Source organism: Phalacrocorax carbo, chromosome 15 (assembly GCF_963921805.1).
Source record: "Phalacrocorax carbo chromosome 15, bPhaCar2.1, whole genome shotgun sequence".
Classification (NCBI taxonomy): Eukaryota; Metazoa; Chordata; class Aves; order Suliformes; family Phalacrocoracidae; genus Phalacrocorax; species Phalacrocorax carbo.
In genome coordinates, this window is record NC_087527.1 from 16,649,933 (window position 1) to 16,668,260 (window position 18,328).

Consider the following 18,328-nt stretch of genomic DNA (forward strand, 5'->3'; position numbering starts at 1 on the left):
CAGCCCACCAGCAGAAAATTCTGTTGCTGGGTTTTCCTTTTATAGTGGTTACACTTTTAACACATCTAAATTATTTTGAAAAAAAAATAAAACAAAAGGGAGGCTTTGCTCCGAGAGAAGCACAAAATTTAAAACTTCTTGATCTAGAGGAAAAGGGGATCTCTCACAGCTCTGGAGAAGAATGGAGGCCACCTTCACATGCAGGCTGTTACGACACCAAGCTCCACAAAGCTAAGGACTCCTCACTGCCCACACCCAAATGCCAAGTAATTAATTTAGAGCAGCGCTTGGAGCAGGTCAAAGGGTAGTTTTGGTACTCCCTTGCTGAATCCAGCCAGATTCTCTGATCATAATTGATTCCTGCTTTCCCTCTTCAGGTGCAGACATACCTACTTGAAAGGTAAACGTTTACAAGAAAAAAAACCACCCCACAAACCAACTAACAACCACCAATAAACTATCTTGCTAAAAAACAAGCAGGAGAGAATTTAAATAGGGGAGGGGGAAATCAGGATAATATTGAAATGGGGACAAGTGAAGCCGAACCGTTTTCCATTGCACCCTGTAACAGGGAGCTGGCGGGGTAAGGGGTCTTCAAAGCCTCGACCAGCCGCTGCCGGCTTTTGGCACTACAGCAGGAAAGCCCCTCGCAGATGGGTTAAAGCCAACAGCCTGCTGCCCGCCCGCTCCGGCGCAAGAAGCCGGAGGGTGCCTCGCCGGGTGCTGCGCGGGCGGCGGGGCTCCACTCCCGGTGCCCCGAGGGCACGGCGAGGGCGGGGGGGGCAGCGCCCTGCCGCGCCGCCGCCGCCGGGAAAGGGTTTCCGTGCCTGAGGCTCATCCTCGGGGCTCGCCCAGCGACGGCGCAGCGCTGCCGGGCGAAACCGACCTCCGCAGGGGGGTTGCCAGGGGATTTCGGAGGGTCTCTGGCTCGTGGCTGTTGAAGGGACCCCGCTGACAGTCAGCCCCACCGCCTTGTTCCACGGCTGTGCCCAAAGGGAAGGCGCCCAAGGCCGAGGAGCCTCCCCCAGCGGGGTGCAGGGGGCGGCCCCCCTGCCATCGGGGAAGGTGTGCTCGGAACCGCCGCCTTCCCACAAAATCGTGTCGCCCGGCCCTGGCAGAGACGGGGCGGTGCAAAGGGGACAACGGCTGCAGCCGCTTCTCGACCTCAACCTCTCGAAAGATTTGTATTACCTTGGGGGCACCCGATAAAATAGCCTGGGGAGGAAGACACGCAGAGGGACAAACTGCTCAGCAAGTCTTGCTCGGGCTATTCACTCGCACATTTCCGAGTATTTCTGCCTACAATAGCCCTAGAATCCAAGCACATCCTTCCCCGGCTAGTCTCCGTTCAGTTGGAAGCCCACTGATGCTCGTAAGCGCCCCGAGAGAGCAGCCTGGAGGGACCCCGCGGCTGATCCGACCGTGCGGCCGGGAGGGCCCCTCTGGGCACCCCGGGGGGCTGGGGGCAACCCCGCCGCCGCGCTGGCTTTGGGCGCGCTTCCCGCACAGCGGCCGGCAGGTCCCCGAGGCGGAAAGCAGGGCTGCGGGGAGGGGGGAACCCCCGTCACCCCGCAGGGGCCACAGCAGGCGCGGAGGGGCGCCGGCTGCGAGGCGCCTGCCCCGGCACCCCCGCGCCCGGCCACCCCGCAAACCCCTGGGCAGGGCCGGAGGGGCTGCTGCCCTCGGAGGGTAGGGGGGCTGTTGTCGCCATTTTAACCCGCTCCGAGCAGGCCCACCGGACAGAGGCGGCGTGTGATGGTCCGCCGCTGCGCGGAGCTGCGGGAGAAGGACGCCGGGGGGGCCAAGAAGGGGTTCAGCTGGGGATGGAGCCACCTTCCCGGACACCGACCCCGCGTCCCGGCTCGCCACTCGCACACAGGGCAAAGAAAAACCACCGGGTTTCCTCCAGGTGGGACAAAGAGGTTCTGACACGTTGCTTGGGACCACTCAGTTCTGCAGGCAGGACCCGAGTCCTGGTCCTCAGCCCCAGGCCAGTACCTTAAGCACAGCTCTGCCTATTCCTACTAAAAGATCCCTCGACTTCGGCTAACACTTTATAAGGATGGGTCTTTCTTTAGGTTGAGTATTAAGCCATTCTTTCAGTATGAACCATGGTGTCTCAGAGTGAACAACAGATAATCGTTTTCCTTCGGTTTCCTAAGGCACCAGAGAGAAGAAAATACGATCTAGTGTCGAGGTGGTTTTCTGGCAAGAACGGGCTAGACTGGGTACCTTTCCTATGGAGAAGGACGCAGAAAACATCCTGGAAAGAGAGGAGCCGTCCTGCATATTATTGTTTGTCCCTGCGAAGGCACCCTTCGGTGTCGCGTCCCGATGGGACCAGCCCTCCCAGCACCCCTTCCCCGGCGAGGCCGGTGCCTGCCGCGGGGTCCCAGCCGGGGCCGTGCTACGGGGCAGAGCGGGGGCTGCTGCGGCAGCCTCCCCCACCCAGCCTCTCTTGCACGCCCCCCCACGTAGCCCCCCCCCAGGCTCGGAACCCCCCCTTCCCCGCGGGGGCATTAGAAACCCTCCTTCTCCGTCACGGACACTTTGCGGTGGTACTTCGCGCACTCGGGACCCCCGGCCCCCCAGGACACGAGCGGCGGAAAACGCCGCCCAGCCGGGGCTCGCTCCCTGGCGGGTTCTCGGGAGGGAGCTATAAAAGCTGCTTTGTGAAACTTCCACTCGCGGGAGGGTTTTCAAGGCTTTCCTCGGCCACCCACCGCAGATCTCCTGGAGGAGCGTGTCCCTTCCACTCCAACTGCAACCTCCTCTTAGGGAGGAAGGAAGCTGGGTTCTCCCTAAGGGGCAAACGCACCCCCTCTGGCCGGTGCGGGCACCCCCCTTAGCCGGGCAGCGCCCCGCTTTAGCCCCAGGAAAGGCAGCTTTCCGAAGGGAAGGCACGGAGCAATTCCATCCCAGAGCCGGGACCGGGGGTCTCCGAGGCTGCTCTCGAGTAACTGCTGGGACTTCTTAGCACGGTTTCAGTTAATCCCCCGCAGCAAACAGCCTCCCATCTCGTAAGAGAGAACAGCGGCCACGTAGGGAGACAGACAAACATTTTAAGCTGTTTTGCCCCAGAGACTGAAGTCTCTAAGCCCGACTGAAAACCACCCTCACCACCGTGCGTTTGTATTGCTGAGGAAACGCAGCACAACAGAAACGGGTTTTGCTGTGCAGAATTGCCTCCAGCTCGACAGTCATCGTCTCCGCACCCACACCCAGCGAAGGCAGAGGCAATGCATTCAGAAGTATAGTATTTGCAGGAGAGAGAGCAGATGGTGCTCCCCTGGGGGCAATTTCAGGACAAGCCTCGCGTTCTGCGCTTCCCAATCTCTGTTTTAGCCGCACAGGTTTAATGCTACGACAGCCTTTTTTGGCGCTGGAATCACAAGCACAGGCGACGCAATCCCGGTGTAAGATGCTGTCGGCAGGAATCACGAGCCTTCCCGTTTTGAACGAGCGGGGAGGGTACAAGCGGAGGCGACCGGTGATTAAGCAAGTGCCTACACAATTATTTTATCTCAGCGCGCTCTGTGCGCCCATGGAAGGCAGTCACGGAGCCAGGTCCGTCGGCAGCAGGATGGGAGCTGCCGGAGGTGCACCGAGGCACGTTTCCCTCACAGTGTCAGGAGCCGGACAGGGCTAGAAACCCTCTCACAAGAGTCTCCATAAGCACGGAACCCACCGGACATCCCAAGTGCGGGACGAACGCTCAGGGAGCCCGGGAACGCCCGTGTGCCCTCGGCTCCCGCTCCCGCCCAGGTGCTGCGGGCTGCAGTGCTATCTGGGCATACGGAGCTTACACGGCTTTCCTGTAATTCCCCAGCCCAATGCTTCCCTTTGTAGCCTTTCGGGCTCTTGAACTACGGGGCTTTACACTCGCCGCCCGGCCAGAGGGAGTCGGGCGGAGGAAGCGGGGAGGGACTCCCGCTCTCTGCCGGGCACGGTGCAGCCCCGGCCCTGGGGTGCAGCCCCGGCCCTGGGGTGCAGCCCCGGCCCTGGGGTGCAGCCCCGGCCCTGGGGTGCAGCCCCGGCCCTGGGGTGCAGCCCCGGCCCTGGGGTGCAGCCCCGGCCCTGGGGTGCAGCCCCGCATCGCCGCGCCCAGCCTGCGAGGAGTTCTCCCACGCGTGGCGCGGCGCCGGCCCGCGGGCTCCCGCCGGGAGCAGCTCTGCCCACCGGCGCCGGGGCTTGGCGGGGCCGGTACATGCGTGGCGGGGCTGCCCCCCCGAGGCGGGACCTGCCCGCCGCCCCCACGCCCCGCCGTAGCGAGGCCGAGTAAAGCGGCGGCCGCGCCCGGCGGGGCGGGACGAGGGGAGGGAGCAGAGCGCGGCGTGAGGGGGTTCGGGAGGAAGGCTCCCGCCGATCCCCGCGGACGGTCGTTAGCGTGGGCCGGCCCGCAGCCACCGGCGCCCGGTACGGCGGGAGGCTCCTGTTCGGGACCCCCGTCCCGCTGGACATGGGCAGTACCGGCGGGCGGCTCAGGCCAGGCGCCGAAGCTGAGCCGCCGTCCGGGTTTGCAGAAAAGCCTGCGCCCACCGGGCAGACGGAGGAAGCCCCCGGCAACAGCTGTGCCGGCGGGGAGGGGAGCGGGGCGGCCGGCCCGCGGTCCCCACCGAGGATGGCTGGCGGGGCGCGGCGTGGGCGACCCACGCAGCCGGCGGGACCTGCGGCCCCTCGGAACGGCGGGGGGAAGCCGGCGGGTGCAGCCCGCAGAGCGACGCGCTCTCAGCAGGGGAGGGCAGGTCGGCCCGAATCCCGGCACCCCAAGGGCACCCGCTGGGAGCAGCGCGGGCAAGGGCCGAGGGTCGGCTCCGCCGGGGGCGGGCGGCGTTCCCGTAAGTACCGCCGCTGCCGCGCAGCCTGGCGCTGCGAGAAACCGGTGCTTCGGGTTGGGCTTTGCTTTCGAGACATCGTAAACGCACCGGGATTGCTGTAGGTGGCGGGAGGAGAAAGAACTCGCTACTTAGGGATCCTTTCGTGTCTTTCCTCCCCCCCTGCGCGGAAACCAGTGTTTACCTGTATTGAAATATTAATTGCCTTAAGTGTCCACTGTAAGCAAACAGACTTCAGCCTTGGCCGCACTTTATCGATCCTACAGAACGACAGTAAACGGAAACGCCTAGAGCATCGCTTTATAGCTGCGCTGATATTCAAACTTCCCTTTCGAACCTGGCTCGGCAGAGCGCTGGAACGCGGGGCACGGTGGCACCGCAGCCCCTGCCGCCGCCGAGCGCCCCGCGGGGGAAGCGGGAACCCCTGCCTTCTCCCGAAGCGCGTAAATTCGCAGGGATCAAAGCCACGCTGCCGACACCTTGCCGGGCTGCCAAAGGCGCCCGGTTCCCCGGGAGCCAGCCGGCAGCGCTCGGGCTGCGGGGAGCGGACGGCGGGGGAGCAGCGCTGACTAGCGGCCGCGCCCCCGGGCACCGCACCCCGCGCCCCAAAACGGAGATGAGGAGAAAGTCGCGCCCGTGCCTTTTGCCTCGGAACGGCCCTGCTCCCATGCACGCCACCCGAGATTTGATACCGACCACCGAAAGGGCTCTCTCCGGGGCAGGACTGAGTAGTCACCTGGGTTTCAGCAAGCAGAACCCAAACCCCAGCGGTGAGGGCTCCGTGGGGCACCTGCGAGCCCGGGGAGCAGCGGGAAGGCGCTCGCAGTCAGCCCGATCCTTCGGGCGGCGGCCAACAAGGTCGGCACCTGCTTTGTTCTGTGTGTAGCTGTGGTTAGAGTTACAGTAGATTCACCCTGACACTTCCCCTTTCAGCACAGCGCACACCTCTACTGCTAAAATGAAGCTTAGGTCAATAAATACATGACCATGATGAAGAGCAAGCAAAGAGCCTTAGACCTGGGTCCAAGTTTGACAGTCCTCCAGCCATGCAAAGCCAGCACCTGCACATTATTTTTATAGTTAAAAAGCATATAGAAACTAATTAGCCAGCTTTATAGCTTGCACCCGTTGTGATTAATTTGTAATGCATTTCACGAGGGTTTGGTACCCTTGAGATGTCATACGGCTTCCAACGTTTCTGACACTGATGAAGCAGGACACTATTTTCCCAAAGGACTGAAGACCATCGGATCCCCCACGGAACAGCAGCTTGAATCAGTATCAGAGCTGTCACAGGAGGATTCTACTGTGGACTTTATGCTAGTTTAGAATTAGTACAATACCAAATATAGTAAAAGGTTTTCATAATCTGTTTAATTTGCTGTAATTTAAAGAGAAAGCAGCATTGAACCGTGCAACTGCTGAAGTCTGCTTTCAAGGTGCTCACTGCACTCCCTCCTTGTCTCATACACACCCAAAGTAACTCAGTTCTGTCCTCAGAGCCATCTCTCAATAAATTTCCATGCACCCCTGAAATTATTGCAAGTTTGATTAAGGAAACAGATTAGAAGGAGCTAACATTGGTGTTTTGTCTTTGGCATAGAATCAAAATCAGTTATTAGGTGTAAATACTCAAGGTCCCACTAAAGTACACGTAAACATGGTAACACTGAGATGCTCAGAATGTCAGTGGGAGGAGGGGAGAAAGTACAAAATATTTATTCCTCTAAGTAATTAAAATAACCTTAGGACCCTAAAGTTTATTATTGTTTGTGACTTGCATACATAACGAACAGTCCATATGCTAAGGTACGTTTGAATTGTCTTGCATTTCCAATGCAGCTCCATGTTGGTAAGGTTGTGAACATTTCATTCCTTCTGGAGGAAGCAAACCATCCCCTGTGCTCCCCACCCCACAGAATAGGATCAAGGAGATTACAGGAAGAAAGCACTCCTTTAGGTCTGAGTATTCTCATTTAAGGGTAACTTTTTAAAAAAACCTATTTCCTCAGAAAGCTTAATGACACAACCAAACACACGGTCCCTGAAAGGCAGCTGACGAAACAGCCAGGTTAGGAAGCAATCAGTTACCAAAGGTATTTGAATGGTGGCCCAGAACTGCAAAATCAAAAGGGAGCACAGATGAGAACTCAAAAGTAGGCAAGAGGGGCAGGCAGCATCACAGGACCCTGCAGACACAACCCTCTGTAGGCTTTTAGCCAGTTTCCCAGCTGCCAGCGGGGAATTTATCCAATGAGCCAGCAAGTGTGTCAGCCAGGGGTCAGACAGCACCTAGCAAGATGCTGCTTCTGGAAGGAGATACTGCTAAGGTTCAACCTCTGCCTGGTACGGCTGCAAAACACAGTACATCTGCCACGAGAGCTAGTGCTACGGTGCTGGAAAAGAGAGGCAGAGGAGAGAGAAGACTCGGTAAAACTAAGAGGCTCAGTAAGCATCACTGCCACAGCGTTGTTCTGATTGGAAGGGGTTTTTGATCTGATTTTTTAAAACTATGCTAATTGAACTCAATAAGAACAGATATACCCAATTAGTATTCCCAAACATAATAAATGAAATTAAAACATCATTTTATCTTTAGCCTCGACATACAGAATGAAGACCCAAGGAGTAGTATATCCCTTCTAGCACTTTTGGAGAACTAAAGCCAATTTTCTTTCATACTGAGAAATCAAGTTGTTCATATGCTAAGCTGTTATACAAAGCTTTAAAAAGCTTCAGGAAATAAAGAGTAAAAATATTTGTAGACACACACCTGCCTCCAAAATGAACATGTCTAAGGAACTCTTTGTCATTTTACATTGAACTAGACATATACACGTGTAACATGCGGTGTTTGACAGATTTCTCAAAATAGAGCGTTAAACTAGGTAGATTGTCTTCAGCAATTATCCCTAATGAGAACAACTACAAATAAGGATCCCTCTGTGTCTTTTCCCAAAAGCCTTTCTAGTTTATTAAAGGAAGAGTACCATTGGTGCACCTCTTCAAAAAGAGTTCTTGTAGCAGTAGTGAGCAGGAAATTGGAAAGCACCTGGTCAGTTATTTGGGAGAGTTCTTTTCTGCTAGCATCAGAAGCCAAAATAAATAGCTTTCACTTAACCTTGAAGTGTATAGAGAATTTTGACAAGAGGCATTATAAAATTTAGTTTATCACCTTAAAATAAAGAAAGCAGCAAAACAGTGTTCCCAACTCTCATATCTACATCTCTCAGTATTTCATGGTATGCCTAAAAAGTCTTGACGTCTTTAGACAGATGATAAAAACCACACGGAAAACAAACAACAACAAAACCCAGCACGATAAAACCCGGGATTCTCCAAGTCTCTAGTCCTCAGCTGTGGGGGAAGGACTGAGAAATTGAACTGTAAGCAGCCAAAGTAAATAAGAACACCTGACCTGAATCAGATTCTGAAATCTCAGTACTTCAGTTTAAAGCATAAAATATGACATTAAACAGAAACCACTGCAAGTCTTGTAAACGTAGAAGTTATACATAAAGGAAAGCACATTAGCACTTGCACAAGCCATCATTTTTCACAGCTATAAGCTTTTGCACTGCCTACATTAACTTACGATTTTTGTAGCCTGCATTTAGCATCTTATGAGTACCAATATTTCTTTTAGTATTACATTAGACGTTTCCAAAGTAAGATGTACTTCAACTGGCCTTATTTAAGAATCCTTCAGCACAGCTTCTAGTGATAAGAATTGGGAAGGAAAAAAACCCCCACTATTATGATACATGCATAAGTAAAATATTAATGCCAAGACACCTTTACACTTTGGTCAGAATCAAAAGTAAAGAAAACTCAGTTCACAGGAATATTGTTGAATATGTCTTTAAATAAGGCATTAATGGATCCGTGTGTGTGGAAGCTTGGCCCTTTAAGAACAGCAGGTACCAATGTTTTCAAAACTGAGACCGTATTAGAAAGCAAGCAATAAGGACTAAAAGTCAGCCTCACCAAACCAATTTAGCTCAAATCCAGAACCAAAAGAGGAAGGTCCAGTGAGATCCCGTTCAAGCATAATAAATAAGACTGATACCTCTTCTAGGGACAGAAACATCCAGGCAGAAGTAAACACTGTGAGGGGACAGTACCTGGCGCAGAGACTGAGATGAGCCACACAGCTCTACCCCTTCTCAGCCAACCCAGTGTTCCACAGGCACACAAACACTAAGCCCATATGGTTTAGGCATAAAGCGTTTAACCCTTAATGACAGAGAGCTCATTGGCAAATTTATTTCTTCCTCCTGCCAAATGCTACCACTCTTTTTGAGTTTACTCATATACCAGCTTCAAAAGAAAAGCCCTTTATTTATTAAAAAAATAAAGGAAAGGAAAAGTCAGCTTGTTTATGCAGAATGTTTGTTTTGTTTTTAGTTATCCTTTATAGCTAAAACTTCAATACCAGTTAGGAATATCAGTGAAGCTGAAACACTCGTCACATGAAAGCTTACTTCTAATACAAAACAGCAAAAGCTAGCCTACTTACTCTCCAAAATGCTCGTAATCCTTAAATACCCATGCGCAACTGAGATTAACAGAAAAACAGTCTTACCTTTTTCTTTGAAGAAAAATAACGAAGTACCCAAACCAACTGTTACAGAGGTTCCTTGTTCCACAGGGTACGAAGGATCTTCACTAGTAGCAAACCCTAACATAAAACCTGACGCTAGCCTGCACAGCACAGCCGCACGAGGAAGCGCAGCGTGCGTACCGGCAGGTAACTGCCCTTGCCTGTCGCACCTTCGCAACAACTATCCCTCTAACACTGCAGCATGTGACTGGAGATGTAACAGCAGCAAATTGGTTTCCTGCTTCTTTAACTGATTGACTAATTAAGACCATAATCAGTAAACTATTTACACATGGAGACAAGAACATCTGAATTCTCTGACTCTTCACACTCATTTTGTGAATTTTTCCGTTTAAAGCAAATAGAAAATGTATGGTACTTTGAATTTAATCAGTATTTCTAACAATATGTAACACACACATTCAAGATTTAGGTTTTTTGCCTTTTTGCAGAGGGAGAGGAGCACAGAAATTTGTAAGTTGTTCAGTGAAGATTCCTTGCTAGCACTCCAGAGCATGCCGTTCTACCAAAAATCCAGGATGAAACCATCGGCTAAGATTCTTTTTTTCTCTTATTCTGGATTCACACACAAAAACCCCACATGGGTACATCATACTGATCTCGCAGAGTGACACGCAAGTTCAACATCCGTCAAATTCAATTGTTCCTTTACACCACGTTATAAAATTCTCATATTAATTAAACAGTAGTTTTCTGCACCAGTTGATAGAGCAGAGTGGTCTCACCATTTGACAGTGAACAGTATTGCCGTTACCAGAAAAACTGGACTTCTTGGAGAAAGTGAACAAATTAAAAAACTTGGTCTTCTTACTCCAACACACACAATTTTTTAAACTGTTCCAATACAGTACGCAATGAAACTCATGTTTCTCGAAGGCCGAATATCTGACTTCAAGCCATTCAAAAGACACCATATTTGAGAACCATTATTCCCTTTCTAGACTTACTCCATCTCCTCATTAATAACATCCTCTCACTAAGAAGTAGAAATCAGTTTCCAAATATTTAATTATAACTGGAAAAAGATTACAAAATACAATGTTTTCTTTTACTTGGGACAACAGAAACATACTATGTCAGTTTTTCCTCTTCTTTTAAATTTGAGAAAAAGTAACAAGCAAAACAAATGACAACGCAAACTAACAGATGTATGAACTAGTTTCATCAATTAAGCTTGAAAGGATTTCGCCAAATAAATTGCAGTGGCTGAACCCAGCAGATGCCATTCCCCACAGAAGTGCTGCATTCTCAGAATGAACTAATGCCCTTCAGTAATACAGAGAGTCAGTCACTTAGGCAAGGTAGGACCTATAAGGGACCAAGGATTAGCATCTCCGAACACTGGAGTAAGCTGAAGCGTTTTGGATCCTCCATCACTTCAGAGCTCATCATGTTTTGCAGGGTCCATACTGGGTTTGATGAAGACTCCTTCCATTGCCTTCCAATAGTTGTGATGATTAGCAGTAGGCATGCCATGAACTTCCCGTTGGCCTCTAATGGGATGGCCATACTGTTCCCCTGTTATTGACAGGAACACCTCGGTTCCTACGTGCTTGAAGCGCACTGCATCCTCCCGCTCCCAGTAAGTCCCACTGCATTGAACAATCCATATATCGAGGTCATCTCCTTCGCCATCATCACCAAAGGCACTTACTTCCTGTTAGAGACACAAACTTCCTGAAGTGAAAATGTAAGCAAACACCTCTGATACACATGCAAAAATACCAATCACCAAGTCAGCAGAGTTCAAAGGCAAGGATGGAGAGGAAAGAAAAAGTGTTGTTGCGTTGCTGTGTCAACAGTTATCAAATCCAGAAGCAGTAACTTCCTACCACGACAATCAGAACACAAAGCGCCAACAAAGTCTCAACATGCAATCTGAGCGAAAAGTGCCAACAAACCCCAGCAGACATTACAGATTAAATGAAAGAGAACTTAAGCACAGAGATCAGAACAATCCTTCTGAGAAAAAACTCAAAAGAAACAACTAGTGCTGATGCAAATTTTCCCTGCTCAAAAAAGCGCACATTTATTTTTGTAGTATGACCATCTTCATAGTTTCCATTGCAACAGGCTTTTTTAAGCATGTGTTTTTATCACAATGTCCCAACAATTTAGCTTATTAAGTAACCATAGTCCTTTCTTACTTAATTATACCAAGCTTACAATTGGGTCGACAACCACCCTGGTTTACACTCTTTCTTCAGATAGACAGCTGAATAGCTCTTTAAAAACATAAAAGAGTACCATTAAAGCAAATGAATTCCTGCTAAAACAAAAGTTAGGGATTAGATTTCATTATGCACCAAAAACATTCCAAGGGTTTGCAGAAACTGAATAGGCTAAGCACCAACTGTTTAGGACTCCAGATAGCCTTTAATTCTTAAAAATCTGAGTACTAGAAGCGATGAACAACTTGAAAAATAGAACTGCAATACTTTGTACCTAGCAACCTAAGATTTTAGGGTCATCTTAATTCAAGTTGATATAGTCCAAAAAGTGTGAAAGACAACATACGAACTGAAAATTCAACTTCTGTTAAGAATATGAAATAAAAATTTGTGGTTTTAACTACATCATATACCAATGATGTCGTAAGTCACAGCCCTGTCAGTCTCTAGCAAAACTGGCCTTTCTCTTAGATACTGTGCAAACAAACAGCAAAACCAAAGAACCACAATGACAGTTGCTGAACATTTTTACATTAATGACGATGCTAAACAAATTGCCTAAACCGACAAATTAAAACCAGGGGAAGGTTTTAGAGTCAATCTGTTCTTTAAACAATTCTTCTGAAATGTTATTTTCCCATCACTTCTTTTGTTTTAAAAAACAGATCATGTACACAAAACTGGACCTTATTCTTTCAGCCACTTTACTCATGGTAAAAGATAAACCTTTTACACAAAGGGTCAAGTCTTCCAACTTTGAATCTAATGACCTATCTATATAATGTGAAGAAAGACTAAAATGACTATTAATGACAAACTTCCAAGAAGTTGGCATTCTTTATTTTAAGAAGATTTTCAGTCTTGGAGAAACATTTCTTCATGAACAAGACTGGGACCTAATTACTGTTAGAAATTACACTCTTCTAGATATGTACAAAACTATAAATATGATTATGAGAGCAGATCCATTTTTCCTGTGGAAGGAGGACAGAAAAATAAGAATAGTGAACTAAAATAGGGATAGTGAGAAGATAACTGAGACTAATAGATTGGATCACCAAGGAACTTGGATGAAGGAATGCCTAGTGCCACAACAGATGACCTGTTGCCTTTCTCTAGAGCAATCTTCACAATGTTGAGGGAGGCATCCAGCCTCCTACGCCTTTAAAGTGCTGAACATTTCAGAACAGTCTTCTCTGCAGAATAAAAAAACATCCGGATTTGTTAAAACTACTGTGAAATACCGATACTGGCACATATTAAATTTTACCTCTGTCAAGAACTTAAATACACCATTCCAAGATGCAGAGAAGCATGTATTTGAACTCTGGATATGCACAGAAATACTGTTTCTGGCAGCTGGTACCCAAGCCTGATTCTTCAAAAACATTAAAAACTGGAGAGAATATTGTCAATAGCATGCACTATTCATACAAAAGCTTGAGATTTAAAACAACTCACTTGGTTATTGGAGAGCGGTGATGGGAAGTGATGAGTGTGTAAGTTTTTTCCTGTGTTAACATGGGTAAGGCGTATAGCTTGCCCACATTTCACTGGTGTTCCGCGTTGGCAACTGCCATCACTCTTCCCACGAATCCGCCAGTAACTGTTGGCATCATCTGAAGCTTCAACTCCTGTCACTGACTGTTGCCCACTTCCTGTTTGAACAGAATGAAACGGGAGGAGACTTAATCCACTTCCCCAGTTCAGAGAGTCCTGAAAGCACTAGCGAAATTTGCTTCAATGTTGTCATGCCTTCATGTTTAAGAGGCTTCATTCCCCCAGTCTGTTTACTGACTGCAATGCGAATGCAGGTGCCAACTGATCTTTCAGATCAAAGTTAAACACAGCATCTGCTAGTAGCTGCAAACTGTTGAAGTTCATGGTGAACATGTGAGAAGAAAATTTGATCCGTGATGGATACTGTTCACACTATCCCGTCCTTCTCAAAACGACTACCAAGTTTTTTGTGTCCCCAAACAAACCTGCACCCTCCTTGCCAGAACTGACACTGGGAAGGTTCCGCTGAGGCCCGAGACACAGAACAGGGCTCACCTCTGGGATGAGGGCAAGGTGTCCCGTCACATCCCCGCTGCAGGACCCCAGGCCTCAGCACCCTCCGCTGCGGTGCACCCACCGCCCCGTCCCTGCCCTGCTGTTCCCCCTGCACCAGGGGCATGGACCTCAGCAACCTCTTCCTCCTCCTTCTGTGCCCGCCGCCGTTTTCCTGCCCACTCACCGCCTGCCCCACTCCACGCTTCCTTGCCCCCCGCCATTTTCCTGCCCCCTCACCGCCTGTCCCCCCGCCATTCTGCTGCCTCCTCACCGCCTCCCTGCCCCTGCCTGTCCCCCCAACGCTTCCCTGTCCCGCCAGCCTGGCCCCCACCATTTTCCTGCACCCTCAACGCTTCCCAGCTCAGCCACCCCTCAGGGCTCCCCGCCCGCCATTTCCCAGACCCCGGCCCCCTCAGCGCGGCACTCCCCGGCCCGGCCCTGCTCACCGGAGCCGTACTTGACCTCGTGCGAGTGCAGCCGCACGCTGTGGCGGGTGTTGAGCAGCTTCAGCACCGAGCCGCAGGTAACAGCGCCCGGAGCCGTCTCCCTGCCACGGCACAGCCCGCGCAGCAGCGCCAAGAGCAAGAGCGGGAAGAGGCTACAGCCGCCCCGCATCGCGCCGCAGCCCGGCCAGTACCGCCGACCCTCCGCAGCGGAGCGCGCTTCCGCACCGCCTCCGCGGAGCCAGCCAATCGTCCGGCGCCAGCACGGCGGCCGGCCAATCCCCGCCCGCCTTCTGCTCGGTCCCGCTTCCGCATTGGGCCACGGCCTAGTGACCTCCCCGCCGGCAGCCCTCCAGCGGGAGGAGCTCATTGGGCCAAGGGAAAAGAGTGACCAATCAGAGCAAGCAGCGTGGCGCCTCCCAGGAAAGGACGCGGAGGAGCGCCGCGGCGCTTTTACCTCAGCGACGCCCCGGGCGGGTCCGCGGTCTGGGCCGGGCCAGCGCCCCGCCCCCGGGCGGCCCGCCCCGGTCTGGGCCGTGCCCCCGCCCCCGGGCGGCCCCCCGGTCTAGGCCGAGCCCCCGGCCCGAAGCGTTGCCGCAGCCGGCTGCCGCGGCCTCCGGCGGGCGATAGCCCTGTGCGGCCGCGGGGCCGCGCTGACAGGAATCCTCGTGCTTCTCTCACTGGGAGTTCCCTCTCGCTGCGAGGTGCTTTATGCCGGAGGAGAGCAGGCCAGGTTTGTTGCAGCAGCCCTCTCATCTAACGTGTGGTCTGGGTGGTAAGGAAAATACTGCCGGGTCAGTCTGACTGACTGCTCAGGGCCGTGGGAGAAAGCATGCTGCAAGTGGGACTGGTAAAGCCACGATCATCACGGCCTGGGATGAACAGGTGTCTTCACAGTGGGAGCACTGTCAGACATAAACCAGCTCTGAGGTTGTTAGCCCAGGTATAGGTAGTGGCCTAGGAACAGCCTCGGGGAGCCGGAATGGGCACAAATAGGTCAATCATCCATACGCATGTTGCATTCAGGCCACTTCCAGCTCAGAGCTGGGAGGTGGCACATTTAGGGCTGCTCCTTCCTACGGTCTAGCTCTTAGATTGTGTAAATATGTCCCAGTTTGGGGGATTTACAGACAAATGTGACATAATATTGAACACCAAAGGAAAATCATGGTAGTGAACTGTCTTGCATGTCAATATACCACTGGTCCAGTCACTTCTGGATTATGTTAGAGCTGCTACTGTAGGGCATAAATACTATACAAAGAACTAACAGTGGTTGCTGTATCATTAAGCTGTAGCGATCACACCTTTGCTTTTGGATCTGGAAGTTCACCTTCTGTGATGCAGTCCCTTTGGCGAAACTCTTCTAACAAAAAGACATTATTAAGCTCTATTCTGTATAAAAGACAGCTGCATAAGGTAACATACATACTGTCCTTCATTGCATAGTTTTGCAGACTGAAGAAAACCCTCTCTCTCCCCCCACCAAAAAAAAAAAGTCTCTTATCAATAGGAAGCAACCATGGACAAAGGACACAGGATCTCCTACACAGTCCGTTAGCTTTTGCCTCCAAAACTGCTCATTGGATTGACCCATCTATCACATCACAGTCTGGTGTGAGTCCTGTGTAACGCTCCCAGGAATACAAAGTAATTTAATAGAGGAAAAGCTTTTGTCCTTCCTAGCAGCAAGGAAAGGGTAGAAGGGCACCTGCCTTGGGACTGAAGACTGTAACAACAGTATCCTCTGTGTGCAACAGCAAAGAACTGCAACGTTGCACTTTCTCTTACAGACGATTTAGAACGTGCACTGGTGTTGCTGGCTGGTGGAAACATCATGAGATGTGCAGCTGACTCACTATCTCTTCCACCAGTCCTGGATCTGCAAGGCTTTTTCCTCCCCATGTGATCCCCCTCAATTGAATGCTCATTTTTCTTTATGCTGGCTTTGGCCCATTTCATATAGCTATACCTACAACTAATTAAAATCTCATACTTAAATGTCAGGCCTGCATTAAAACAAGCCCAAGTGCTAAACTCAGTTACATACACACACACAGACTCTGTGTTTTTCTGAGGACTAAAAACTCATGTCCTAGTGCCAGAAGTATAAATGTCTGCTCATAGAAAAGCAAAAGAACACCCATTGATAGTCAAATGCCATACTTCTATGTCATTCTAAGAAGCCTTGCTGTTCTAACTAAAACAACAGCTCGCATTTGCTGCTGCTGTTGTAAATGGGGCAAACCCAGATGTCTGTGGTTGCCATGTTAGCCGTGGAAAATCAATCATATGGGGCTTTAGCTGGCACCTGTCTATCTTTCTGGGAGGTCGCTCAGTCTCAGTGCATTTAGAGCCATTTACATGGTGCTCCCTACAATGCTTTTCAGTCCTACTTTAGAAACATAATTGGGTTAGAACGGTTGCCAACAAAGAACCCCATCAATGCCAAACACCCGTGGCAATTAACAGCCAACTCATTGCTACAGGGCCCACTATTGTTTCTTGTAGACTGCTGTAAGCTACAGGTAAACTTGCCTCAGAAGTTACGTGATGGTGCGCACTGGTAACAAACATCAGCTTTTTTGATAGGAATCTCATTATAATTCATGCTTATGCTCACAAACACAGTAATTCAACAGTGCTGTGAAAGGGAAGAATGTAAAATGTAACTAAAATGTCTTCTGCCTTCAATCACTTAACCCTGTAGTCCTGCACACTTGGTTTTCAAGGATTTTGAAAATGCCTACCATTTCTACTCAGGTGCACCTGTAGGTATAGCCTGGCCCTCCCTGAAAAACAGGTTTTAGAGGATTTGGCAGTGCCAAATGCTTTTAGCATACAGGAATGAGAAATCTGTGGTACAATAAAATTTCAGAGAGCATATGCTGGCCCAAAGCAACATATTATAGATAAGAATTTTCCTTAGTTTTATTTTGGCATTTTCTAGACATGCTTTAAGCTTTCAGTTTGCTTCGCATGACAAAAGCAGTGACTGACAGCATAGCAGGCAACACCTGGGCTTGTTCTACACCCAAAAAACCCACTGGTGTGTCTTTGGGTATAGACAGCCCTTGATTTATGGAGAACGCTGCAGTAACATTGCCTAGATTTGTTCTCAGATTGTCACTAACCTTAGGCAAAATATATAGGGCACAGTTCTGAAGATGTTAGTACCTGATACAAAAATAAGTCCACAGGAGCTCTTCCATTGACTTTTCTCTGCATCTGGTCCTTTCTCTGATATCAATAAGGATGAACTGTACTGAAATCAAGGGACTAACAGTAGAGAACCAGGGCTATAAACAGTCTGTGGTTCTTTCTGTGTCCTCTTTTCACCCCACACTGATGAACTGATGGTTATAAACCTCACTTCAGATCAAACATTTGTATCTATTGGCATGTCCTACAGCAGAAGTCTTCTATCTGTGACCCCTAAGCATAATACACATAGCAAACAGTAGTAATAACAATAAAATACTGTTACCCAGGGAGAAATCGAAATGACAAAAAAGATGGCTTGCCAAAAATTTATAAAATGACAGTTTCTTATCCCTTAGCCCATGCTGTTTAAGGACTAGAGACCTAGTGTCAGCTATTCAGATTTTTGTGTTCAGTAGATATAATGTAAGAATAAGCAGAGTAAGTAAAAAAGCAGAAGACATTTGACAGAAAAAAGTATTAACATATACATCTTTAAATTGAAGAATTTTTCATCTGAGGAGAAAAGTTGATGATTTTTTCATTGCTGTCTCCTGTTTCTGGTCTCTCAGGAAGGGAGGACATCCTTCAAAGTTCTGCAGAGTCCTGGCAATCTGTGTCCGGTAACTGTCAGCATCTCTCAACTACTCTCCTGACTGATGCTAGTCCTTCAAGAAGATGGGGTCAACCCTCAGAGCTCCAAAGGAATTATTGTCAATTTCCATTCAGTCAGCTGAGATTTTCCAGGTGCTTTCAGTGATGCTGGGAGACAACAACAATCGCTGTAAGTGATCTGCCAGATTAATTTACATGTGTAGGAATGTTGTTGAGGAGTTCTCAATGTTCTCATTGGTAATGCTAGCTCTGTGTAGAAGGAACTCTTCTGAGATCACAAGGAATACTCATGGTTCTACAGCAGTCTCTTCTGCCATGTCTGATAAAATAGGTAGTTCTCCCTGGCTATCATTTGCTCCACGAGATGCTTTAGAGGTTGTTGTT

At 49.8% G+C, this 18,328-nt stretch overlaps 1 protein-coding gene across 1 annotated transcript; it reads right to left on the reverse strand.

Annotated features, from left to right (window-relative positions):
- Positions 1-10,449: 10,449 nt before the first annotated feature.
- SDF2L1 (stromal cell derived factor 2 like 1) lies at positions 10,450-14,369 on the reverse strand. The gene is made up of 3 exons (XM_064466598.1): positions 14,132-14,369; positions 13,092-13,288; positions 10,450-11,116 (listed from the first exon to the last, which is right to left on the reverse strand). Exons 1-3 carry the CDS (start codon positions 14,298-14,300, stop codon positions 10,838-10,840), a joined length of 645 nt encoding a protein of 214 aa, XP_064322668.1. The 5' UTR covers positions 14,301-14,369; the 3' UTR covers positions 10,450-10,837.
- Between the last annotated feature and the right edge of the window lie 3,959 nt (positions 14,370-18,328).

Coding starts and splice junctions, on each gene's coding strand:
- SDF2L1 (XM_064466598.1), bottom strand. CDS start 14,300: ATGCGGGGCGGCTGTAGCCTCTTCCCGCTCTTGCTCTTGGCGCTGCTG. Junction 13,289..14,131: donor CGAGGTCAAGTACGGCTCCG/GTGAGCAGGGCC, acceptor CTGTTCAAACAG/GAAGTGGGCAACAGTCAGTG. Junction 11,117..13,091: donor CACCGCTCTCCAATAACCAA/GTGAGTTGTTTT, acceptor TGTCTCTAACAG/GAAGTAAGTGCCTTTGGTGA.